The sequence below is a fragment of the Gymnogyps californianus genome, chromosome 1 (genome assembly GCF_018139145.2).
Source record: "Gymnogyps californianus isolate 813 chromosome 1, ASM1813914v2, whole genome shotgun sequence".
Taxonomy (NCBI): domain Eukaryota; kingdom Metazoa; phylum Chordata; class Aves; order Accipitriformes; family Cathartidae; genus Gymnogyps; species Gymnogyps californianus.
In genome coordinates this window covers 179,606,047-179,633,176 of record NC_059471.1, presented here as the reverse complement: position 1 = coordinate 179,633,176, position 27,130 = coordinate 179,606,047, and the positions used below count along the sequence as shown (strand labels likewise).

Here is a 27,130-nt window from a genome sequence, read left to right as displayed (position 1 = left end):
TTATTTGAGATGAAGCTAGTATGCTGAACAGTGCTTGGACTCCATCAGAGCCCAGACAATACCGATAGTTAAGTTGTGCAGTTGTACAATCCTTGCTTGCAGTTAATCAAACTTCTGTAACATCTGGTCTGATACTTCCCCCAAAAGTGATTCATTAGAAGACTAGTGGAAAGTTGCAGTGTGTTTTGTTTTTTCTGAACGTGGAGAAGGGTAAACTGGAATGTGGAATGGAAGTAATCTATTAAGTGGAAGTTACCTAAGAATCTTACTTTCTGCAATACAATATTTAGGACTAGATTTACTTGTTTATAATGTGACATTTACAGTTGAGACTGAGCTGTGCATGGCTACGTGTGCAGGGTTATGTGGTTAGTTAAGTGTGGGGGCAGCCCAACGACATACTGTGCATGAACCTCTTTTATTAATCTTGCAAATGTGAAGTGGTTAAGGTGAATTGTTAGATGTTGTAAGATGGAGTCAGTAACCCTCCTCTGTTCTTTCATTGTGAAGCTACTTACAATATAACATTCTGAAAGCTTGATGTACAAGATGACCCATAAGCATAGCCTACTTGGCTTCATGTGATTGCTTTTTGCATACAATATTGCTGAAGGATTTTCTTGGGGTTGGGAAAGTGTATAAATTAATACTGCATGCAAAATCTTGACTCTTATGCTTCTGGAGTTATATTTATATAGTTAGTATGTATAAGGATATATCATACTGTCTTTCTGTGACCGTTCTGACTTGTTTAAAATGGAGAATTGATGGGCAATAGGCATTCTGTGAGTGCTGGTTTTATTCCCATTCAGGGAATGGTCCTTTTGTTATTTACTGTCTATTGTTTATATTGGTGCAAGTGTACAGAAAATGCTATGCGTTTTCCTGGATTTTATGATGAGCGGCATCAGAAATGAGTTCTTGGCAAGAGTGAATTCACCTTCAGAGTTCTTGCACATATTATACCAGTCCGTAGATGAATTTCCGAGATAGTTTTATATCAACAGTATTCACTGAATGTAAGTATACCATTTGAGACACCTTGGACTCGTGTTCTTAGTGGGCTGTGAAATGCTGTGTTCAAAATCCAACTTCTGCTGACATAAGTTATTTGAGAATATGCCATGCTTCTAGAAACTGATGCCAAATTGTCATCTTAGCACTTGGTGGAACCTAAGAGACTGTGTAGTAATCCTGTGGCATCAAGAATGAGCACTGGAAGAGGCAAGAATAGCTGACTGTCATGCTGAAGAATCACTCTTCCATTTTTCTGATATATCTTTTTTGACTTAAGTAGCAGATCAGGTGGGATCTCACCAAAGAAGAGTCACCCTGTTACTTGACATAGATCATCCTGGGCGTTGAATAAGTTTGGAGGCCAATAGAGAGAAGTCTGTGATACGATACTAAACAGGCATTCATAAGCCTCATTTTTTAACTGGATGCTTGGTCTTCAAATGTTCTTACTTTTGGTGTACAATTTTCTACTTGCTTTTAATATCTGAATACTAGACAGAAACAAGCATTTCTGAATGACATCTATTTCTGCTCATTGTATGTTCTTACAGTTTATTGTTACCTTTTCACTTTTCTTTATATTTGAGCAAGTCCATTGCTGTTTTTTAATGATCCTCTGGCTTTTTTTCTGATCTCCCTAAACTTATTTCAGGAAACGCCCTAAGCTAAATTGAGATTCAGCCAGAGATCTCCATAGAATACTTAAGTGTGGTAGCTGAAGTTCTGCAAAAACTGAGTAGCGGAAAACAAGGTTTTACAATTAAGTGCTTTAGGCCACTGTATGTGCTGGTGTTTGGCATCCTTTTGATCTGTGTATTGCTTTTCATCAAACTCTTAAGAGTAATCTCAGAAGAAAAGTGCTGTATCTATGTGAGTAGGAATTCGAGTGAGAAAATAAGAATATTTCATGTGAAGCCTGGAATGAAAAGATCAAGTAGCTTGTACAGTTTTATTCTTGAAGAACAAAGAAACAAAGAAGTCCTGATGCCACCTCCTCCTTTTCTGCTAGAAATCTGGGTCCTGTCTAGCCAGGAAACTGATGAAGAAGCAACATTAAGTGCACGTTAGTTTGGACTTAATTTAACTACAGTAACCAATATTTTGAACAATGTGCAGTCTTGCTAACTGAAAGTACATCCTGCTTCTAGCCAGAGGCAAGATCTTAAGACGCAGTTTGCAAATACTTTTTTCAAAGACAAATATATCAGCTTGAAAATATTTGTATTTTCAGGTAATGTAATTCTTCCATTACTTAATCTTATTGCGGACTACTTTTTAAATTAAATTTGGTGCTCTAAGTTTCACAGAGGAAAGCTGAAGCCTCTTTTCCAAGCTGAATGCTGAATCTGCCGTGATAGTAGAGGTGAAAATAAGGAACCATTCACAGCCTTACCTACAGAAGGTTGAAGTCATAGATCCCAAGAACCTAAACAGAGGACACACTTGATAAACTGGGATCACCCTAAGCAATGGAAATACATTACTGTGGTTTCATGAAGGATAAACTTGCTTCACTGGAACAGTCAGGGTGGGCTGAAAAGTCATTCTTCCACTCAGGCTTTGCCCGAAATATAGATTGTTTTGAGATGCGTATCTTTAACTTGCTGGAAATAAAACTCTTTTTCAGTGAAAGATTTAGGATGTAGTAGTAACACTTGTTCAAATGCTGTGGTGATTGTCGTACTCTAAATAATAGATGACTCTTAGAAGATCAGACATGCTGATTTGTATTTAGAAAGGTCTTCCCATCCAAACCTCTGGAGCCGATTTTAAATTTCAGTATGCTTTGGACATCTGCTACCTTATCAAAGTACGTGTTTGATTTGACTTAAAGCAAAGTGAGTCTTAAGGTATGACAGGTTTTCTCCAGAAAATGGCAAGCTTTGAAGATGCCAAGGAACCAAAAAGTATGGTCTAAACAAGAACTAGAGTGATCTTAAGAAGATTCAGATAGACTCTTGTGGAGACTTGATTAAACAAGTTTAACCCTCATTAATTTGGTGACTCTCTACTAAAGATCTAGTCCATGTAATAGAAAGCGGTGTGGGGATGAGTGTGATTCAAATTCATTTGGTTAAAATTATTCAGCTTGTTGTGTAGGTGTCGTGTCTATGAGCTCAGGCTTGCAAGTATTAATTGCTTACCTTTGGGTTCCTGCTCATAACTGTCAGATTTTTCCCTCTCTTGGAAATTCCTGACCCATTAAATGAGATTTTTTTGGGGGCTGTCTAAGATGCATCAGCTGCTTACAAAGCAGATGCAGAACTACAGCAGTTCACAGTTTGGCATGTTAAGATAAGCCACCATTTGTTTTAGTTTGCAGTTTGGGGGGGGGGGGGGGGGGGACGGACAGGGTGTGTTTTGGGGTTTTGGTTTGGTTTGGGTTTTTTTGTTTTTTAAATACCCTCATCTGAAGCTTGTGACAACTTAGCAGTTGCCTCAGAAACAACCAAGTTGTCTGTGCATCTGCATATGGGCAGAGGTGTGGAGGTCAACTTCTACAGTTGTCATCTTCTAGTCAAGGTGTGTTTGTGAGTTGGACGTTTCCTGAGGAGCTATCATGCCTAGGTTCAAGATGCTACTGCCTCACTGCCAGAAACAGAATAGGATGTTCTGCCCAAGTTTCAGCCACTTCAATTAAGTGTTTCAGACCTTTTACAAACCCACCTTCATCAGTGGATTCAGCTAATAAAGTTAACTGTGAAAAGAAGCAGTTAAGGTTGCATCTCTGTTACTGCAGAGGTAGCAAAACCATGTGGCAGAAGATGGCAGTTATTGGTGGGTGTTGGTGTATGCTTTTTTCAACTTAACCTCAGGACAGATGTCTTAAGTTTTAACAAAAGAACTGTTTGTGAAATCAGGTATAATTTGGGTGACTTCGAGTGATGTTTGCTGCTCACGTTCAAATACCATGTTTCTATTAGGGAAGTATTGATTGAGAGGTCAAAACAGACACGAGTTACAATTACTTGGGACTTTGCTGGTATGGTTCATTTATCATGGAAGAACTAATTTTATTCCTGTTAATGAATGCTAGTAGCTAGTATTCTCAGTTTGCGTAGAATCAGTGTTCTTTCAACAGATAAAACTTTTAATCTTAATTAAAATGACGTATGGGAATTTGTAAGACTGCTCTCAGGCTACCAACCTGATTTGTAATAGAATTACTGTAAATCATACTATGGAAGGATACTTTGTATGTAAAGGGCCTACACCAGCCAGTCTTAAATGGCCAGTAACAAAAGATCATATAATGATGAAGGAAATCTGTATATCTGTGCCTTGACAATGTGTTACTAATCTAAACAAACGTGAATTGAAACCAAACTTTTAATAATGAAGACAGTGCAAGTAGTGATACCTTGGTATGCAAGCTCTGGCATTGCCGGGGTGTATATGATGTGTGGATTATTAAGAAAAATAAGACAGGAGGGACAAAAATTCAGGTGGTATTGGAATTACAGTTGAACTGAGCATTGCCTTATGTCGGTAGAAGGAAACCCGATACAAGGCTTTACTGGTCCAGCAGCCAGTGTCACAATCAGAGTAGAGCTAGGATTGCCAGATGTTAAGCAGATATCACATAGAATTTGAGGCTAGCTCTTGTTTCTGCAACAGAAGTTAAGCTGCCTCTTTCCAAAGAAGAGTATCTTAAGCCAACTGGCAAGTTTATTCTTGAAGTAACTTTCAAACTGCAGATGAGTGCATTTTTACAAGAGAAGTATCTTGACTCTGAAAGTTTCTATGCTTTGTAGCCCTGCTGTTTTTAACTTTTTGTAGCTTGAAAGATAAAATTTACTGTAACAATTACGGGGAGAAACAAATGCTTATATCTGCTTTTAATGAGAAGGATGCGTATCAGGTAAAGCATGTTGGGTATACTGTGATGTGGCAATCCATTGATTGATGAAAGTTGTAGAGCTAAATACTGATCCTTCTCTGCAGTGGCAGTAGAGCCAAATTCACAGCAGTAAATTGCTGTCTCAGTTCGCAAAACTTGGTGTATGGTTGAATACTTAGCTTATGCATAGCAAGATATTGTAATGCGGTAATTATGCATTCTCTGAATTTAATATAGTTGTAGTATTTGTAAAAATCTGAGTGTTTCTTCTATTTATTGTCTGCCTGGATTTTCTTTGCAAGCATAAAAAACATTTGCAATTCAGTTTCTTCAGGAATTCTGAGATCATCGTTTTAGCTGGAAGTCTGGTAGAACATGCACAAACAACTTTCATGGGGGATGGTGACTATTTTACAGAAATAGGGAGAAAATGCAAAACCATGGCAAACAGTCACCAAAAATAAGAATAAATCTGATAAATGTTACAAACTCCAGTTGAGGCTTGAATAGACTCTATAGCTTAGGTTTTATAAGGGACTCCAAATTTGAATTGACATACTTGAATTCTTGCACAAAGTTGAAACTTGAACTCAGGAAGTGTTGAAGCATAGCATATTTTTTAGTAGCTTAAGAATGTTCATTACATCACTTGTTTTGAAATGACTTTTTATACTTTGTATGAAACTACTGCAAGTTGCACATGCTTGTTAATCTCTCACATTAGGAAGCTTTCATGTTGAGATATCAGTGGCTTCAAGCAGGCCAGTTTTCATCCTTAGAACATGCATTAAGTTTGTGTTCAGATTTAAGATCTAGCTGGGAGTTAACTTTGACTTAAGAAAAAAAACCCAGATTTTATTCAGCTATACTAATTATGGACAGTGGAACTAGTCTCACAAGGTAAGCTCATGTTAGCTGCTTTGCAGAAATTGTCCCTGTGTGCAGTATTAATCAAGGTAGCTCCCTTCAATGAAAGGAGGAAAACTTGGTTAAGCTATCTCTGTGGGTAAGTGTCCCCGTGGGCAGTTCAAGGAGCAACTTAAACCTCAGTGCTGTGTTTGTGCTGCAGTAACTTGTTCTCAGGTCTCTGCCTTTTTCTCAGGTGGTTAGTATGATTTCATGTCACTGGATAAGCTTAATCACCCAGACAGCTTTTTGAAAATCCTCTGAAGATTCTCTGGCATCAGTTAAAATATTTGAACATAATTGAAGAAATATTTTTGTCCAAGAAAAATTACTATGTTAGTGCCCAGAAGAACTAGCTGTCCAACTGACAAAATACTTGTCAAGACAAGAAGCTATCAAAACCAGGTGAAAACTAGAAATAAAAATTGCTTCTAGCTTTGTTTACCGAACAGTTGACTCGCTTCCGAAGAGTCTGCATTAGTAATGAAATAGCTCTACTTCCAGGAGTCTTGAGTATAAAAGTCTTTAATTAGACCTGATCAGCTTTTCAGTGTATCTTGTCTTCAGAATTGATTTCTGAATAATGTTTTCTATAAATAAATGTGAAAGTCAGCTCTGGGGTATTTTATTTTCTCTTTTATAAGAGATACCGCTTACCCTGTTGAGTAAGGATTATCTGAGTTGCTTTAATTTCTAAAGCATCTAAAAGTTGGTGAAAATGAACACGTTTCCACTTTGGGTTATGTTGTCAAGGTGCTGCTTATGCACTGAAATTATTCTGAAAAAAACCCCTCTTTGGAGTTGAGGAGTAAGAATTTAGGACTTCCCCTTACATGTAAGCATTTGGGGAATATTAAGAACAGCACGCATCCTCTCTTTTCTAATTAGTTGCTTCCCTGAAGAAGGGGCTCTAAACAGAGAGGCTCAAAAGTTAGTGGAATCTGGATGGTACATACAATTAGAAAGATTTAGGTTTGGCTGTCTGAGACTGCTCCAGTAGCAGAAGAGGGAAACACCTTGTCTGGAAAGACTTAATCCTCTGAGCTTGGTTGGTCCTGTGACTGAACTAGAGCTCTTTTTCCAAATGTCTGACCATGGTTGTCTCGTTCCATCTCAGGGCTAGTATCCCCTCTCTGAGAAGCAGGGTTTTTTTTCCTTGGCTTTTTTCCCTCCATTGCTAATTGTAAGCAGGTAAACCAGTCAGTTAGTTTGCTTCATCTGTCATTCTAATGTTTGAAACTTTTTTTCCCTCATGCAAACAGTTGAGATTAATTTAGGAGTGGTGTTCCCAAGGTAGTTCTTACAAAGCATCTCTTCCAAGGAGGTAAATGTGCTGGGGCAGAAGCATTATGAATATTTTAGTGAATACACTGCAACTTCACAATACAACCAGAATGTCAGGGTCTGAACAAGAATCATGGTGTCTGTAAAGTGCTGAATAATCATGATCCCTTCTGAAAATGATAATGCTTCTGGGAGGGACTATTTGTTTAATTCCATACCTGAACAACTAGTTCTCATAAGCAAGTCTCAGGGATATCCTCAAGTAGTGACTGTCTTGATTGAGTTCATGTCTTTGGCCTGGGGCTGAGCTCCTGTTACAGCTTAATTTGGTTTAATATCACTTGGAAAGATTGGATTATTAGCTTTCCCATTCCTCAGACAGGTAACAAAGTTGAATCAGAAACCAAAGTTTGAAGCTGAAGGAGTTGAGAGAAAACTAAATTCTACAAAAAAAAAAAACCCAACAACCACTTTCGTAACACTTGCATAACTATCATATCAAGCCTAATTACCAATGGTATTTGAACTTTCCTGAAGTCTTCGTTGCATGGTTGCTTTTAAGGAGAGGTTTACAAGCAGTAAGCATGCAGTTTCTTCATTCACTGCTAAAGCAGGGTTTCTTATTCCTCAGCTTTCTTAGCATCATCACTTTGGTTTGCCTTTTTCTGGAGACATGCTTCAAGAAATTGTTCAAGAAAATGTCCAGGAGGCACTTTTTCCCGGTTTGTCTGATAAGAGCAGAAGCAGAAAGCAAGTTCAATGTTCATGGTCCTTGACAGATGTCAAGCTTTTAAAATACTTCCTTTCCAGTGGCTTGTCCTGGTTAACCTTTCTTCCTTCTGTTCAAATGGATTTATTCAAAGATCTGTTCATCCTTCAAAGAGAATCTTTATTGGAAAAAGTGTCCATGTGCATATAAAGTTCTTGCTCCTCTAGTTTATCAAGTACTTTAATTTTAAGAAGTGTGCCATGAAGAAGTAGAATTAAGCAGTTACATTAATATACTACACTTATGCATTAATACATACATTAATTGGAAAAAGTAATAGGAACAGACTAGCGAGAGAGGTTGCACAGACATGTTGGTTTTATGGACTGTTACGTTTCAGGAAGTATGCAAGGCAGTTACCGAAGCGCCACTGGCAGTTAATGGAGGCGATCTGAAAGTGAGCTCTGTACTTTCGAGAGATTGTATATTTGAGACAGCATTAGAATCCAGTTTATGAAAATGCTACTTCCTGAAGAAGAGTAGCTTCCCTCATTTTTCTCTTTCTAGCTAAATCTTGCATTAGACGTCTCCAGAGTTCACAGTTATGTCAGATATCTGTGCATATAAATACTTGACTCAGCTGTTCAAAGCCAGTACCTGCTCCAACTAAGAGGGGAAAAAAAGGCCTTACTTCTTGCATGGTTCCTATCTTCTTCTTTAGCACCTGCACAGAGACCACAGTTGACAGTATTTTCCTGCCTAAAGATGGAGGAGCAGAAAAATGAAAAAGCAAAGGAAGTTGGCATTGCTTTCACTCCTTGCAGGTCTGTCACCTTACAGGTAGCCAGCCTTCAAAGCAAAATTTCTCTCTTAAAATAGACTCCACTAAATGAAGAGGGATTCAGACAGGTTACTTGGTTTATTTGGTAGCAATAAGTTTAAACTTATTTGTATCTAATTGTTGGGTGATTCGGTGGATACTTCTCATCAACTGTCCAATAAATCTGGGGGGGTTTAGCTTATCTGTTACTCGGTTATCATAGTCTCTTCATTTCTGTTGTGCCCGTTGAGTATATCCATTTTACAGCCCTGAGATTGGGTGATCTGGGGAGTACAGACAAATATTGTTGTTGGACTTAACCCTATCCTATTCTAGAAATGCTGGCCATGCTGTGATACAGCTGTAGCTTTAGAATGCTAAGTTGTAGATGAGGAAACACATACACCTAACTGTCTCCTTATTTGAATGACTGAGATTGTGTGATCTAATGATCCTTTTTCCTCCTTTCCAGTTAATATAATTGCTTTCTGATAGCTTTAGAACTGAAGGGTATCATTGAAATGACTGGTTAGCGCAGACTGCTGAAAATTATTCTTAAGGTGCTACATTGAGCTCTGTCTTGACTGTACAAATGGTTTCATAATTACATATTCTTCCAAAGTTCTTCCAGTAACTTCTTTTTTTCGGGGGTGGGAGGGGATGGCAATATGTGAAATGCAAGGCACAGACTTTATAAAGAGATGTTGCATGCACTAAGTCCAGTATTTGTTTTAGAATGGCTAGAGAAGTGCTTTTTTTTTTTCCAGGCAGAAAAGGAAATCCACCAGAAGTTTGAGCTTCCATCTCAGGTTTTATAGTTTGCATCTCTTTCAGCAGTTGAACTTTTTACTTCAATGTCTTGCTTGAAGCTTGATGGCTTCTGTTGTTTCAAATACTATCAGGTAACTGAAGATAGCATGCTTTATGCCTTAAACCTCCTCTTTTATACTTGGTCGTCTTCCTCGTCTGCCCCCACTCATTTGTCATAAATGAGTCAGAAGGAAATTGTGTTGGCACTGAATGGACCTGAATACAATATTAGTTCCAGAGTCAAGCGTTGTGTCAATCTGAAAAGTAAGGTAAGAGCATGGTCAAGGTTTAGGATGCAAGCAGTCTGTACAACATGTGATATGGAAAAATAGGTTTGAGCTAGAGCAGAGTCAGGTCAGGCTAGCTGGGAATCACTGGAAAGTCAAGTTCAGGCAGGATCAGAGCCCTCACTCAGTCTGGGGCACACTTGCAGTGAACAGGCACGCTGGTCAGTGGAAAAAGTGCGTGCTAGGCTTTTATTACACCAAATAGTGTGGCAGACCGCAGTGTCCTAAAGCAGCTCCTAGCTTTATAGGCTGGTGGCTTCTAAGCTGAGAAGGAGGCAAAGACCTGTAACCAGAAAAGTTTTCTGAGGAAAGTTCTCTTAGCTAGGAGTTGAGTTTTTCTTTTCTGTGAGAAAACAGTAAGAGGAAGGTGAAGTGACATCAGGACTGCTGCTCAAAGCCAGTGGGGGTGGTAGATCTAAGTGGGAGCAGACAATAGATGGTGCTTCTGCTGCATGCTGTGTTAGAGATGTCCAAGTTAGCTTTCTTAAAGTGTTTTGGAGAATACGTTGGTTTGTTTCATTCCAAGATGTCATGGCCAGACTACCTGACAATAGACCAGTGCAGAGATGCCAAGCTACCTTTATGCTGTATAGGTCTGTGTATATATAAAGGATTACTGTGTGCTCTCGGTGAGTTGAGGAGTAACTGTACAAATGACAAAAAAGTTGTCATGGAGAAAGAGGAAGTTAGTGCTTATGTTGCTCATTGCCCAAGTTTGGAGGGAAGGTCAGAGAAGCGTTTGAGTGTACTGCAGTCTTGCTTTTGTCACGTCTTCAAAGATCTTAAAAAAGCTTTTCGCTTAGGTGCTTCAGAGATTAAGAAGATTGGCTAACCAAGCTGTAATAGTGTGTATATAAGCTTTAATTATGTACCACCACTTTAAAGTACTGGAATTAGCGTGAGTGTTGTACAGCAATTGGATATTTAGGGTTGAACTTCCAAATCTGGATGCTGAAAGAAGCTTTGGCTTGCGTTAAATTCCTGAATCCCTGTTTGAGAGCCAAAATGGAATTGCCAGTCTCTCACTGAAACCAAGTTGTTAGCTTCTTATTTCAGGATTTGGAATTTTCTTTGAGGAATTGTAGATTGTTCAGTAAGAAAAAGTTACAAATTACTCAAAACATTAGGTAAAATGGATATTTGGTACCTGCTGCTTAAGTTCTGTTACTTCTAAATTACCGTCAGCCTTCGTTATTGACATCTCCATATTTAATTGCTAACTTCAGACTGAAGACTGAAAAATTCAGCTTAAACTGTTCTTTTAAAGACAGTGAAATTGCTGCAGTTCACCCAGATTACTGTACTGGGATTTCCCTTACACCCACTAAGTTTATGTCATTCTAGTGACACCTTTCCAAAAATAAAGGCATAACTGAATGTTTGTTTTAAAGGAATGACAGGTAATGGAGTTATAGGCTTAACTTGCCATGAGTTTGAAAGGTGTGTTTCAGTACACTTACAGACAATCCTTTATTCCTATTGTTTGTAGAAGGGCTGGATAACTTACAGTTATCCAGGTTCGTGGATGTAACTGAAGATTTACAGCGGTGCCAAATAGATTAAACTTGTGGTGTGAATGGTTCTGGTGATCCATGTTTGCAAAACTCCCGGTAGGGAAGGAAACATTTTTTTAAAGTTAGGAGCGAAAAGATGTTCTGTTAAGTGTGAAAATCACTGAAGAGTCTGCAAATTTATTGGTAACAGAAGCCTGTGGAGAGACCTGCTTTGCTGGACATCAGGTCAATTATTTCCTTACAGCTTTCTCCTTGTGTTCCTTTTGCTTGCTTAAGGTGCAAGGAACTGTTTGGGTAAGTTGAAAGATTGCTCATTATGTGTCTGCAAGAAGAAAATTTAAATAGGACCTGGCCTCTTGATTTCTCAGTCTGCTGACAATGTGGAGTTAATCAGTGATGGCAAAGATGGACACTAACATGGAGGTGCTCTAATTTCTGTGTAAATCGTCTTAGCATTTTGTGCTAAACACCTAACAGATGGTGTGACTCCAGAGATGCTGTGAGATTACTGCTGATGAGAAGGGTCTGTCTTACCTTACTTCTGCCGCTTACCTTGTACAAGCGCCTGTGTTGGATTCCCTGCATGTCCCCTCTGCCCCAACCCCCAAATTATTTGTCAGCTGGGGAGGGTTTCATCTTTCTGTGGGGGCAGAGAGGGGAGAAAACAGGTAACTCGATCTGATAAGTGCTAGAGCCCCTGCAGGAAGAGAACTGAGACCTTCCTTGCAGGGCAGCAGTAACAGTCCTGTTAGCTCAGTTGCTAGCAGGACTGTAAGGGGTGCATTTTCTTGAGCAGTATGACCCAAAGACGTGTCCCAAAATCTGTGGCCTTGTTTTGTTTTTGCTGGGTCAGTTTTCAGCAAAGATGAGCAAGCAGATCTGGCAGACTGCTATAGGCAGCCACACTAGCTAGTTTGGAACAGGGGAACAGATCTAGCTTGTAGGAGAAGAATGGTCTCAAAAGAATTCTTTTTAGTTGCCTCCAGTTATTCATGAAACTACAGTCATTGTAACTGCGGTTAGCTATCTAGCAAAACATTAATCAACTTTCAGACTTAAGAAGGGATTTTTTTTTTTTTTTTTTTTTTGAAAACTGACTTCTGGGATCTTGCTGTTCTTTTTGAGAAATGTTTGTTTGCTGGGAAGAGGTTGGTTTAATTTTCTTATACAAGTCTCTCTGATTCTTTGTTTAGCATTTAAGTGTTTCAGAATGAGAAAATGCATGCTATCTCCTCATGGATAATTGTTTCTTATCAATAGCAACTTAGCTTTACTATAGTAGGGTTTAGTCAATATTTCTTTATGGGAGAGCAGTAATGAGGTAGAGGAAATACTATATCTGGTGGTTTGCAGCATTTTATTGTAGCTGCATTGAGTTGATAGTTTGAAAATGGCCACTGTATTAAAAAAAGTTAACTAAGCCCTTTTATCAAACCCTGCTTAGTGAACTGGATTGTGGTGTCGTGGTTGTACTTTCTGCATATAGATCAAACTTTGGGTCAGTAGATACAAACTTTGGATGTTATTTCAAGTAAATGACAATAAAAATAGATGCTGTTGCCTAAAGAAGTTTCCCGTTCTGCTTTGTTTTTTGTTTTTTTTTTTGTCGGCATGCTGATGCTTTCAGTTCTCCAGAGGAGACTGGAGACATTTCATGCATGTCAGCTCTTATGAACAAAATCATTTACACGTGTATGTGTGTATATATATGAAATTACAAAAACTTGTGTGATATGAAATAAGTCTGGGGGATGGATGAGGAGAGGATGTAGTGGCTGTGAAATTTGAGATGTGTTTTTAGAATTACTGTATCAGTACCATAGCTAACAAACATTAGCAGCTGTTTACCCAATAAACCTATTCAATACTGTGAATGTAGTGGTTGTAAAACTGCAAGTTCCTTTAGGCATCTGTGTGGTTCTTGGGAGTATTGGTTTTGGTCTGTTGTTGCAAAATATATAGTGCAAGCAACTTCTTGTGAGTGAATGAAACATCTTGAGAAACCTGTGAAACCTTAATGCTTGCTGTGACTAGCTGAGAGGTGCTACGGGCTTCTTTGCATGACTAGAAGAGATCTTGTAGGTTTCTGGAAAATGTTACGAGGTGAACACACCTCACTGGATGGTATGCTGTAATCCAAGTAATTGGCCTATCAATTGGAGTAAATTAATTTCTATGCCTGATTCCTCCTTGCTGTAAATAAAGGAGATGAATCCATCCAGAGGCCTCTGAGAAAGTGATATGTGCACATGGGTATGAGCAGTTCTTCCAGATACCCGTGCACTTTTTTCAAACACCTCTGCCATTTTGGCAAGATCATGATACTGAGGTCTTTATTACAGGGAGTCTTAATCTGTTCTTGCCTTTTCTCTAAATTACTGTTTCATGGGATATAAAAATCTCAATTTTAAAAACTTTCCAAGTCTGTACTATCTTAACTATGAAATTAAGCTAGATAACACATGAATAATGGTTCTTCTTTAAGTGTTAAAATCCTGGTAACAAGAAAACCTTGGAGGTACTTTATTTGTGCTAGGTGAAAAAGTAGCATCGTTCAGCAGTTACTGTGTCTTGAATAAACGTCCATAGTTTTCATATTGTGTAATAAAGTGACATCCTGCTTAGCTTATGCCTGGTTATAATGGTATATCTCCTGCATTTATCAGTTGATATATTTAACTGCTCACGTCTTGTTATATATGCAATCTTACAGTGGCTGTAGTAATGCTAAAATAGTTGTTCTGTTGATCAATATGGTGAATCATTTATTGTGTTTTTAGGTATTGAGGGTGATTTATCTCTTGCATCATGCGTGAATACAAGCTAGTGGTTCTTGGTTCTGGAGGTGTTGGAAAGTCTGCTCTGGTAAGTACTCTGTGAGGCAGTTCAAGTACATTTTCTTAGGCTTCTCATGTCTTTTTTTCTCTACACTCTCTACTAACCCATATTTCTTTGATGTAAGTGTGCACAAATAAACATAAATGTAAGTAATGACCGCTGAGAGTTCCTGGCTACAATGTGTACATCCTTTACTGGGTGTATCTGCATCCATTGGTGTGCTCTCGCATGCTAATATTTTTGTATGGGGTTGGTTGATGGTGCTTGCTCAGATCTTTGCCTGTCGTACACAGTGAAGTGCATAGCCACAGCATTATGAAGGTCTCTAGCTTTACTGGGTAACCCAGCCATAGGTCTGTGGGAAATCAAGCTGCTTCATGAAACTCGCACAATGAACTGGTTTGCCTGTGTCTGGCCTTGGTAACTCCTGTCTCTAGAAGGGTCTTCAGGGTGCTGTTTGCTTAATGTTTGATAGCAGTCTCTAAAGCACTAACTTTTTTTAATGCAAATACAAATATATATTTGCATGTTTGTAGGAAGCTTAACGTGTTTTCTACATCTTTCCCTGCAAGTAGGTGTATAGCTGCAGCAGGTAGATGATTGTAAACCAAAGAGCTTGTGCATTTTAGTTAAATGATTACAGAAGAGTTTAGTCTGACCTAGACTAGCACTGAAAAAGTTCACAGAATATGGTGTTCTCAGCCCACCTAAGAACTTCACATCTTTCAGTTTAATTGGGCACCTTATCATAAAGTAAGGTCTAGAGGTCCACTCTATCAGGTAAGAACTATTCTCTTACAAAGCAGTTCCTAAAGGAAAACTTAAATGACAAATCATGTTAGATTGTGAAAAAACTTTTTGCTTCACCTCTGAATTCTTTATCTTACTTACAGCATTTCTGGATTTGAACCTGTCTGCTCTGACTTGGCCATTGAGTCTTAAAGTTCCATTTGACTTGTGTTTAAAAAGGTCCTACGTGCTAGGTACACAGGAATATCCTACTGAGTCTAGTTAAGACTAGTAAATGCTGGTAGTTGTTTTTTGACCAATTCCTGTGCTGGCAGATAAGTAGCAGAAGATGCAGTAGTTCTAAATGCAAATATAAAAGCCATGCAGCTGTGTAGTATCTTACTCAACTGAAAACTAATAATGATTCCAAGAGTTAGACAAACCTTAAATCAATGCATGCTTTAATTCTTACGCTCCAAGTGAGAATGGATAAAGGAAGGTGTAGCATTGCTTCATCTAACAGTACTTAGTTAAATAGGCATATGCATCTAACTTCCTGTTGTTTCTTATAATTTATAGTTATGTCAATCACTTAACTTGTCTTCAAAAATGTAATGGATAATGGACTTTACACCTAGAACAGCAATTTGTGTACAATGTTTACAAAATCTTGCTATACAAGAAGAATCTTACAAGAACTTTTGTGTTGCAGACTGTACAGTTTGTTCAAGGAATATTTGTTGAAAAATACGATCCTACGATAGAAGACTCCTACAGAAAGGTATATGCATAAGACCTCTCTAGTGTTACAGAAACTTAAAACTGCAGTACATATTGCCAAATATTTGAGTCATTGCTTGAAAAAGGGTATGCCTAGTAATGCCACATAATACCAGGTAAATTAACAAGTTTGAAATGTAAAGGTGCTCTTAAAGTCTGTCTAAAAGGAATAATTCAAGACTAGCTTTTTAATGTTTAAGCATAATACCTTACTAGCTAGTCACTAAAAAATGTCATTGTCAGAATTGAGAACTTTGATTAAAAAAAAAAAAGTAAAATACACTACCACTTTTTATTTTTTATCATATTTATTATTAGTTTGTGTGTGTGTTAGTATCTGCAGGTGGATTTGGACTTGGAGGTTCTAAGCTGCTTTGCTACTAGGCAAATCTGCTAAAAACAACTTCACACTCACCTTTAGAACACTGGAGACATCGTACTGTATTCATAACAATTTAACTGATAGCTTGATATGCTTCCATTAGATGGGTTGTTGTTTTATTAATAAGTTAACACAAACCTATCATAAATGAACAAACACTTACAGTGGCCTGTTAGTTTCTCTCTTCCCATCTTCAGCCTGACAGGCTGAAAGGTCTGATTCTGCTTGCATCATCTTGAATCTCCATATTGCTCACTCTTCAGTTTCAGCTGAGACCATGATTAATATTCCAGGCTAAGATAGTTTACATCTGGACTGCTACCAAAGGAGTTAACCATTTGGTGAAGCAGATTAGTTTTCAGCTGTGTCAGTTTCTTAATCTCTCTTTGCCTTTTTTTAGCTGAATTACTTTTCAGATGCAGTGATACTCTGATGTCACTCACCATGTGGCCACAAAAATGCCAGTGTCTATACAAGGGAGGCAAGATGCACAAATCCTAGCGGGGAATGGGCAAAAAATCTAGGACCTCCTCTTTCAGCACTGGACTACATTTATATTGGAATAAAGTGGCTGCATTAACAGCTGTTGCAGCCTATAGTCACCAGAATCTTTTCTGAACAGAAGAGGAATTAGTGAGAGCAAAATGATAATTTCACACTTGCTTTCTTTGACCTCATAGAAATCTGTATGCTGGAAAAATCCTAGTCTGTCTTAAGCATGTGGGCTTCCAGCCAAAGCTAGAACTCTTATTAAAGAGACAACAGCAACAACAAATTTTATACAGCCACATTTCTGTATTAGAGGAGCAGGAATTTTGGACCCTATCCCAGTGTTTGGTGCAGGCCTTTGCTGGGTCAGGCCCAATAAATGACTCCAGAAATATTCACAAGCTGTACTAAAGTGAGATGTTTCCTTTGTTATACACTTACATTCTTCAGGTCATGCTAGATTCATGATGTTTGCTGGGTGAATTTTTCCAAAGACTGTTTATATGGAGCCTGAAAAAGTAAAGTCATCTTAAGAAAATTTGCCTTTTGCTAATTAATTATTTTTTTTTTTTTTTTTTTTTTTAGCAAAGATCTTATAAAGTTCCTTTCAGGTTTGGTCCTGAAATGACTAGGAATATCTCTGTGTATACTTCTTTTCAAATCAGCCAGATTGTTGAAGTCTTGCTTAAGTCTGGACAACACTTTATGCAGTCATTTTCTTCCCCTCACTGTTAGTTTCAGTTCTAACTTGCCTCTTGACTCGGGTGACCTTAAAATGTATTGGTTTGGCAGTTGCAATTCTATACTATTAATGTTAAATCTAATTTTGTAATATTTGAAATTGAGAGGATGTGGCTTGAAATATTTTAAGTTTGTCTGGAACTAAATAATTGAGCATGAAGTCTTGAAACTTGATGCCTTGGTTTACTCCCCAAATATTTCTTCATAAAGAGAATAGATGCTACTTAATTAGCTGAATAACTTTGTCAGCAATACATGCTAAAATAGTGGTTATTGAAGGAATCCCCATCCCTAGGGGACATGGGGGAGGTATGAGAGGAGTGGAAATACTCCTCTTCCCTTCCCCCTAACTCAAATCTAGTTACAAAAGAAAAGCTCAAAGTTAAACTAGTGATAATGCATATATTGGGAATAGGGGACACAAAGTTCTTTGAGTGCTGATCTGCCAACTAGGAATTTTACATGCAAATGGAAACAAGGGAGGTATACCAAGAGCTTGAAAGGAAAAAAAAAAAAAAAAAAAAAATGTGGGTAGCCTGCTTGAAACAGCTTGAGGGCACTTCCATGTCCTTTGCTGTCCTTGCAGCCTTTTTTTTTTTTTTTTTTTTTTGAGGTAGAAACTAGATAGAGGAACTCTGAAACAGATACAGAAACTGATCCAGCTTCTCAAACCTTCTATTTTTTGCAAATTTTTCTAAGCTGGATCATTTCCTAATTAGTGTCACTAAAGGCTTGTTTTGGGGACACCAGTCTTAGTGGTTTGCTTGATTTATTTTTTGCTGTGTACTACTTATTCTCTTGTTGATCTAAATTACTATTAAATGAGCATTAGTATGCCAATCCAACTTTCTAGCTTTCACCTGTACTTTTCTTTCAATCTGTGAATGATCCCTGAAACAAGTAGAAATTAGTTGTGCTAGTTGCTGATAACCATCATTACAAATTTAGCAGCCTCCTTTTTAATAATCAAAAATCCCTAATCACTTTGCAAAGTGGTACTTGGCTGCTGACGCTGCTTTTGAAAATGTCACTAGGGCTCTTTGAAAGGCTTCTTCCCGCTGTTTTCAAAGTGTATATCCCTATAAACTTCTTAAGCCATTATGTTGCTTTATGCATTATGAATTTTCTTATAAAAATCACACAATTCCTGGTGTCTTTGGAGGGGAGAGTTGCAAGAGGAAAAATTTTAACCACATCTTTTTCTCTTGACAGCAAGTTGAAGTAGATGCACAACAGTGTATGCTTGAAATCTTAGATACTGCAGGAACGGTATGTAAAACCAACTTTCCTAAGTACTGATGTACAGCGTTAAAACCATCAAAAGCTGTAGGGATGTAAATGGTGACAAGTTTCCTTCCTCATTCTCTAGAGAGTAACTGTGGTCAGTGCATTGGATTAAAGGATGTTCTTTAACATACTAGTATTTAAACAAAACTTGAGTATTGCAGCAGAAAATTAATTGCAAGTTTCCTGTAAGCTTATGTTCTGTAATAGGGGAAACATAAGACTGAGCATTTTAAAAGAGATTGTGCTGCTGTTTTAAGTTTATATTGCCCAGAGGAAAATTTAGGCCTGATGGTTACTCAGGTTTGATTTCTGTTGCTGTAGAGAATATGTGCTTTCTTTTCCTCTCCTTTTTCTTTTGTGTGTGAGATGTACTCTGACATTGGGATAAAAATAGTATCGCTTTAGTCAGCTTATGGGAACTCAAAGCACAGAGTTTATGCTGACCCTTTGCATACTGGTCAGGTTTTTCTCTGACGAGTTCCAAAATTACTGGAACCAGTCATTTCCTTCATCGATTCCAGTGAGCATAAGCTCAAGACCCTTGGAGTGTAATGTGTTCTCTGAACTACAATACTAATCTGGTCCAATAATAACTTATTTAAACTCCGTATTAGAGTAAGGCCATGTAAAACTACAGAAGGATGGCGTGGCTGTTCTCCCGAAATAAACTGCACTTTTCATCTGACATACAGCAAGGGACTCAGTGAGTGATTGATCAGGCACAAGATAGCCGAGTCACCAATGTGAGAAAGGCAAATGCTGTTCCACAGTCATACTGGTGAGAGTTTTCAAACAGGGAGAAGTCCTAATGCCGCTGTGCAGTGCACCAGTGAGTCTTCATATGCAATATCGTAGTTGTCACCAAAGTCTAGGAAATGTGACAAGTCTATTGAGTGTCTCCATCCTTTAGTCAATCTCCTTGAAAATTAAAGTAGAATTTAACAGAGGAAAGCGCCTAGACTACAAAATGGAGGCTGAAAAGGGATGCATTTACTTTACGATGCATTTTAAAGAATGATCAGGAGATGGGAAAAAGTTGGTATGTAAGGAGAGATTCGGGAGGAATGTAACTCTTGTAATCTACAGATTACACTTTACCTTCTACTGTACCTCTTCTTTCTTATGAAATTACTATAGTTTCTGTGACTTTTTCCCAGGGTATAGCCCTTGACAATAGCCCTAGATGTTGCTCAGCCACCCCAGGTAATGTTCCAAACTTCAGATTTCTTTAAAAGCAGTTCAGTTTAGTATAATGCTTATAGTCAAACAGTAAAATATTGGTCAGTTTAAAGGGGGGGAGGGCACACAAATGCATCGTACTTGTAATCCGTTTGTGACCTGAAGTATATAGCGGTTTGTGCAAGGGAAGTGCAAATTGAATGCAACATCTGTATCTGTTTTTTAATTACAGGAACAGTTTACAGCAATGAGAGACCTATACATGAAAAACGGACAAGGTTTCGCATTAGTATATTCCATCACAGCACAGTCCACATTTAATGATTTACAGGATCTAAGAGAACAGATTCTTCGAGTCAAAGACACTGATGATGTAAGCATCTCTAAAAATGCTTAATACTTATTTTTAGAGTTTTCATTAGATGTGGTAATGTATACACTGCGATCAGATAGCTTCCAAGCTTTAAATTAAGAGACAAATCAACCAGTAGATGCATAGTACAGAAATGCAACTCAAGGCAAACTGGAGAAATTGTAAATTGTCATGCGGTATATAGAGAATTGTCTTTTTAATTTCTTCCTTTAAAACACTATTTGAAACTGTATATAACCTTATTCAGTAGTACTGCAGAAAACATTTCTAAAGCAACTCTATTCTTACCTCAGTTACTATCAATGAAGGTTTAAAAAAACAGTTTAATTTTTCTCTTCAATATGCCTACTGTTTATGGTATTTTAAAAGCACAAAATTCTAAGTTCTTACAGAAGACAGTACTGTAAGCTTTAAACTTGCATGTTACGTAGCTTTTATATGTTGTGTGTGTGCTTGCAAGTAAGTTTGGTCGTACTATTTCCACACAATTTCAATATGCACCTCTTAGCCTCACTTTATAGCTTTAATGCTAAAACATTCCAGTGTATAGTTGATTAAAAAAACTTACTATGGTTGTAGGAAGTGAACACTCAGTCCCTTAATAAAAGGAAGAAAGGTATTTCAAACGTGAAGCAGCAGTAAGAGCGTGTTTTTAACAGAAACACCTTTTAGGCTGTAGTCATCAGGCAGGAAAACTTCCTTCTTGGGAAAAAAAAAAGTAAGCAATAAACAGTTTTTAACTGTGCTCTTCTCATTTAAACTGTGCTCATGGAAACTTTGATGCCTTCCTTACTGCGTGTATCCACATATGCTTCTGCTGTCAGCAGACGCAGAATGTATTAAATGTTTCAATTTCAGGGAAGTTCATTATGACTTTTGTAATACAAACCACCTTGCACTTTCTTAACCATAAGCATTTGCAGGTCTTGCCTATGTTCAGAAGATTTCTAGAAGTGATTTATTACCTGTTATCACAAATGTATCTCAAAAGGCTACTGTTTAAGTTGCATGTACCTTTCCCATCCAGAACCTACCAAATTATAGCCTTGTTTAGCATCAAATTAATTTTGCACACTAAAATCAAGATAAATGTGACTGTATTTGAAACCTTACTTTACATGGTATATTTATGCTGACTAGCATAAGCTTTCTTTGGTAGTATTTTGTTAGTATTTCCTTGGAATTGTCATACAAACCAACTTTGTATGATTGCCTTTTCTTGCCACAAAGGTCAATTCAGTGTTTTCTGTAGTTGGTAATTGTGGCAAGGTAGCATGTTTGTTTCCTCTCTGTGCATGAGCTTACTAATAAGAACTGTGTGAGCAAACCGCTCTTGAAAGGAGTGCAGATATGCTGGAAGTAGAGGAATGGTGAAAGGAGCTTTAGCGTCCTTCATCATGCTACCCTGTACAGGCCACTTTTTCCAGGATTTCTGAACATGTAAGAATCTTGTAGCAGATTCTTCAGTAGACTTCTTGATGCCTTAAACATGTAAAAATGAAATCTCATTAGTTCATCTAGAAGATGTGAAACTTGCTCAATTGGCAGTGTACTGAATCCTCAAACCATTCCCCCCACCGTCCTGTCAAACAGGAGGCAAAAAATGCAGTCACTTTGATTTGAAGATGAAAGTATCGCACAACTGTAAACTTAAGTTTCAGTTGTACCAGAGCTTGATTATTCTGGAAGTCAGGATCCTCTAAGGATTCCAATAGGGTTTTAGGTGTGCATTTACATTGTGCCTTCCCAAAATTTTAATGATTTCTTTGCTGGTATTAAATTGGTTTTTAGGTGCCTATGATTCTGGTTGGCAATAAGTGTGACTTGGAAGATGAAAGAGTTGTGGGAAAGGAACAAGGTCAGAACCTAGCAAGGCAATGGAATAACTGTGCATTCTTAGAGTCTTCTGCAAAATCAAAGATAAATGTTAATGAGGTAAGGCACGTTACCTATGGAGGGGAGGGGTGGCAGGGAGAGGAGGATGGGACACTGTTCTGGTAATCAAATGTTTACCGTTTGTCAAGGAAAAACTAACAAAATTATGAATAACATTCACTATAATGGACAAAACTGTACCTACTATTGTGAACATTTGTGAGATGTTTATATTAAAGGATGTATTTAGCTTTGACTTGGGACTTTTTCAAATTATATTAATTTTAGTATAATTAGTTTTCAAATCATATTCATATGAATTTGGGATAAATACTTTTTTCATGTTACATTCCCTAGTTGATACAATCTCTATCAACTGAGAATGTACTGCTAGACTACTTTTTAAGCCCTTTAAGAGAGTTAAGTCCTTAAAACTATTTGATTTAAGTTATTTGGTATTAAATTATTTGAGATGGTAAGAACAAAAACTCTTAAGGGTTTTGTCAAAATTAGCAGCTCTGTAAAGAAAAAGGGGGGCAAAACCCTCTACTATCTAGCTACTTATTTAGCAGGAGCTAGGTGACTGATCAAATACAAGCATTTTTGGGACTTGCCATAGTGCATGCCTTCTTATCTAGTGGGGGGTGCCAGCATAAAGAAAGGAATGCAGAAATTTTTAGAAAAAGAAGCTGTGTTAGTATTTAAATTTCTGGAACAGCTTGAATTTTATGATAAACCCTACAGTTCATTGTGTCTTTTGGAAAACATTGTTGCAGCATCAGTCAAGTTGAAAGGGCCTCTGTGCAAGACTTGCGTGTAATCAAAAGACTATGGTGGTTTTAAGCACAGCTGATTTTAAAAATAAGTAATGTGTGTTTAATTAGTTGGGAATTTCTGGAAACTATTCTGTTTTTCTTAAATACAAATTAATCAGCTGAACTATATAAAAGTCATATGTTTAATAAACTAGAACTTACTTCCATCAAGTACTAAAAGCCCTTGTTGGAATGTTTGCTGCTTTGCAGCCAGTGCTTAGGAAACTGCTAGGATGGCTTTAGTATGAGGACTTCCTTGATTTAGGAGATGCAGAAATAATTGGAACAATGTCAATTATGAACGAAACAGATGCGGTTTAATTGTAGTATGTAGACTTGTCTTAAATTAGCCTTTCAACAAAATCATGTTCTAATTAGAATTCTAGGAGACTCAAAGTGTGAGAGAGTCTCATACATGAGTTACTTTTCTAGGAAATGTTACGCTTATGTCATGCTGGAGTCCTAGAGAGGCTGCTGAGTTAATTCTCTAGACTTTAGTATTTTTAAAGTATCTGGAAAAGCATGATCTCATTCAAATACAAGAAACTATTACTGAATATGCAGTGTACTTGAGTTACCATGAAAATGTGTAGTTAAAACTTACTGGAACTTTCTTTGAAAGAACACCCTTAGAGTGATTTGAGTTAGAAGAAAGCTGTGGCCTGTTTCTTGACCTCAGTGTTAAATTGCAGAGTAATAGCATATAGTAGTTGATCACTGTGGCATATATCATGCGTGTTCAGATAAATTTGACCCAGAGATTAAATAGCTGCAGATTATAGACGCCTTTCCAGTTTGCTTTATTGAAAGTAGAAAACCCTTGGCAGACAATTATCTTAAACAGAAAAAAAAAAGGTATTAATTAAGTATACAACTTAACTTTCTGGCTTTTGCTAACTAAATATTTATGGGTTCTTGAGTATGTGAGTACATTATGCGTGAAGATTCAAGGCTTAAGGTTATGAGAGAAGCCTCTTAATTCCAATAACCAACTGATTTTTATATTCTCAGATCTTTTATGACCTTGTGCGACAAATTAACAGAAAAACTCCAGTGCCTGGAAAAGCACGCAAAAAGTCATCATGTCAGCTACTTTAATACATAGCTGTACTGTAGCTCTGAGCCAGGTAAACCTTTTAAAATTTTCTGTGTATTATGGCTATTAAAAACAAACAAGACAACAATGACAAAAAAACCTAAACAACTGTGGTAGCTGTTGATGCAGAATAGCATTGAAAGTTCTTGATTTACATTATCATAGAAATCGTCATGGTCTTTATTTTGCCATTCCAAAGTCAGAACTACAAATATGTGCAAGATACACTGTTCACACTAGTATCAAATTTTTTTCAAGCTTTAAGGAGTTGGTAGAGCTCAAATTAACAGTGTTCGTTCTGATACTTCAAAACTTTAGCTTTTGGAAACAGAGTTTTCTTTTTTAAAGGCTGATAGAATATACTGCAAGAGCTCAATTATCAGGAATGCACACTGTAAAATATTGCAGTTTGCATGCTAAAATGTCACTTTCTGCTTTGAACTCCTGCATATATTTGCATGATGTCATAGGAATTTAGCTTGCTTTCTTTGGACTCTATGGATATTGTATAGGCTGCATTGTAATTAGTACATTTGGAAGAGAACAGTGAAGTGATCATTGTAACACTCCAAATACTCGACCTGGAGCTATTGGTTACTAGATCAATTTCTTACTCGGCAGTTGGCTAACGTTCTACATGACTAAATCCATGCTTTAAGAATGCTGCTGAAGGCTCAAGCAAGCTCCAGCCTGCTCTTTAAGCAAGCCTTTTTAGAAGTTAGTCAGCAGGCATGAATTTTCTTCTGCAACTTGTTCTTGGGCAGGTTGTTTCCCTCTTTCCACCTCCAAGCCTTAGTATGGGCAGAGGTCTCTCATGATTGACCTGACATCATGCAAGTTGCCTGTTCATCTCGATTCCCTTCAATTTTACTGGACATATGGTGGTTCGGTTGCTTCACTGCTATGATCCATTATTTTGTCATCCGATAGACGTATTTGATGTACTGGAGGATCCTGGTAGGAGATTTCACTGTCATAAATTGCAGGCTTTTATTAATATTCAGATAGTGCCATGTTTAACTCTTTTTGGTATCAATATTAAAACTTACTTCATTTGAACAACTTGAATCAGTTCAAAGTAAAACTGAGAGTGTTCCAAAAGCATTAGCTGAGGATGGCAGAAATGGCTGCTCCATTTCCTTAACAGGGCTTTTGATTCAGGAGCTTTGATCCTGCAAATGTGCTTTGGTTTTTAAAGCCACTGGAACTGTCATACTGTAAGCAAAACTAGTCCCACCTATCAAATACTACTTCCACAGTTCAGCTTGGATGACCATATGTATCCCAATTCAGTTTTACTAATTGAGATAGTCTGTTATTTGTATGTGTACAGTAGAAATGATATTAGTTGAGGAGAAGTGATAAGGTTATCTTCTAAGTCTGTTTGCTAAGAACTTTGCTAGTTCCTGCTTTAGTTGCTTTAACTAAAGAGCAATGACGACTAGTTGTTACTAATACTAACCTCTTGTTTTATTGTTACAGGTGTGAAGAACTGTTGCCCAATTCAACAGTGCCAGCATTCCAACTTTATTAAACCTACCAACATCTTAAATGGACTTTCCTGTGGTGGTACCCTTTAAGAAATGGATGAAAGCTACTACATCAGTTTGCACATTCTAATCACTTTCCAGTGTCATGAGAGATTTTTACCTATGAATATTCTAAGTGTATGCAACTGGTAAAACCAGAGCCTACATCCAGTATTACTGATAAGAGACATTGTTCATCCACCAATGTTGTACATGTATGAAAACTGTGTACTGTATACTTCAACAATCCCCACTTTCTATTGGAGAGTACAATAATGTAAATCCTAAAAGCACCACTATTTTAGCATAATAAAAGAAAGTCCAAAGAGCTCCTATATAGACTACTCCAGATAACTTTGCTTCATCGGTATTTGTAGCTTATTGTAACTTTTTTAAAGAAATACAGGATCATCATCATCATCATCGTATTGTACAAAAGCGCTTTGATTAACACAACAGCTATATAGTTTTTTAATTTTAGGAAAAACCTGTGGAGACAGTGATCTAGTCTTTAAGAGTCCTTTCAGTATAACGTCTGACTAAAGACATGGCCTTTAATATCTGTTGGGAAGGAAATGTCCAGACTTTTCAACCTTTTATTGTATGTTTCCTTTTCCTTGTTTACATAGGGAACAATGTTTATAGTTGTGTGTACAGTGGGGGTCTACAACAAGAAGTGTATATTTTAAAACGATTTTTTAATGATTTAACAATTTTTTGTAAATCATTTTCGGGCTTCTGCAGCTGTAGATTCTCACTGTGAATTCCCTTGCTTGCTCATGCATAAGTGTATTTGCAATACCAAATATACAGGTTTAGTACTTTTGCCTGTTAGTGATTGTTTTACATGTGTAACGTTTTGGTTGAGATGTTAAATGGTGGAAGAGTACTGTGGATGTGAATGTGGGAAGTAATTTTAATCATGTGTAATTGGTCACAGGGCCTAAGTTGCAGTAATTAACTTTTGCTGATTTATTTAACAATGCCTTGTTGCTTTGTATGCATTAACGTTTGGGTGTAAAGATTGTGTGTATATCCAACAGGGAGCCACAGTATTTAAATTGACCAACCTAATGTTACAACTGCTTTGAGGTGGCCAAATGTAAACTAAAAGCCTTAATTAAAGTGGTGCAATTTTGTATGACTTAGCATCAGTAGTTCAATAAATTTGGATTGCCATGCAAGGGCTTGCATTACAGTTATATACTACTTGAATGTTTTGTGTTTTAGTAGTGCTAGTAAATATTGATTTTAAATCTCTCGCACAGTGCAGATTCATGCATCTTAGGATGAAAAGGAACCATTATGACTTTGTCGTCTGACAAATACATGCCGTAAATATTTCTTCTAATAGCATCCCATGTGCTAGGGTGGATGAATTTGACTGAATGAAATTCCGTTTACAGTTTTGGACTTGGAATATTCCAAGTTCTAATGTAGGGGAGAGTGTAACAGAAAAATATCTGTCTTCAAAGGTTAGACTATCAGTGGCTGGTTTGGGGACTTGAAAATATGTTGCCTGCTATTTTCCTTCTTTCCAGTAAGAATTAATTGTTAAAATTGACTTAGTGTAGCTAAAAAAAAAAATTCCTCTTGGGAGAAAATATGATTTTTTTGCATGATTAAACCGTATTTGTTTGGTTTCAAGGAAATCTGCAGAAGAGCATTCTTGCAGTATTGAGTGTAGAGTTTTGCAGACTTTAAATATCTGTTAACACTGTTGGACTGTGAAATGGAATGCATGGACTGTGGATGATTTCCTGATCTTGGCTGTGCTGCTGAAAATTAATGTCACACCCAAATACTTGGTACCTCCTGTTTCTCTGGCA

At 37.4% G+C, this 27,130-nt stretch overlaps 1 protein-coding gene across 1 annotated transcript in view; it reads left to right on the top strand.

The window, feature by feature from the left end:
* Positions 1-26,563, top strand: part of RAP1B (RAP1B, member of RAS oncogene family) — a 31,677-nt gene extending 5,114 nt beyond the window's left edge. The window contains exons 2-8 of the mRNA XM_050895944.1: positions 13,969-14,053; positions 15,468-15,536; positions 18,360-18,416; positions 19,846-19,986; positions 21,778-21,921; positions 23,688-23,803; positions 25,255-26,563. Coding sequence (XP_050751901.1) covers positions 13,997-14,053; positions 15,468-15,536; positions 18,360-18,416; positions 19,846-19,986; positions 21,778-21,921; positions 23,688-23,774 — 555 coding nt within the window. The 5' untranslated portion in view covers positions 13,969-13,996 and the 3' untranslated portion in view covers positions 23,775-23,803; positions 25,255-26,563. The remainder of the gene's footprint in view (positions 1-13,968; positions 14,054-15,467; positions 15,537-18,359; positions 18,417-19,845; positions 19,987-21,777; positions 21,922-23,687; positions 23,804-25,254) is intronic.
* Positions 26,564-27,130: the final 567 nt, after the last annotated feature.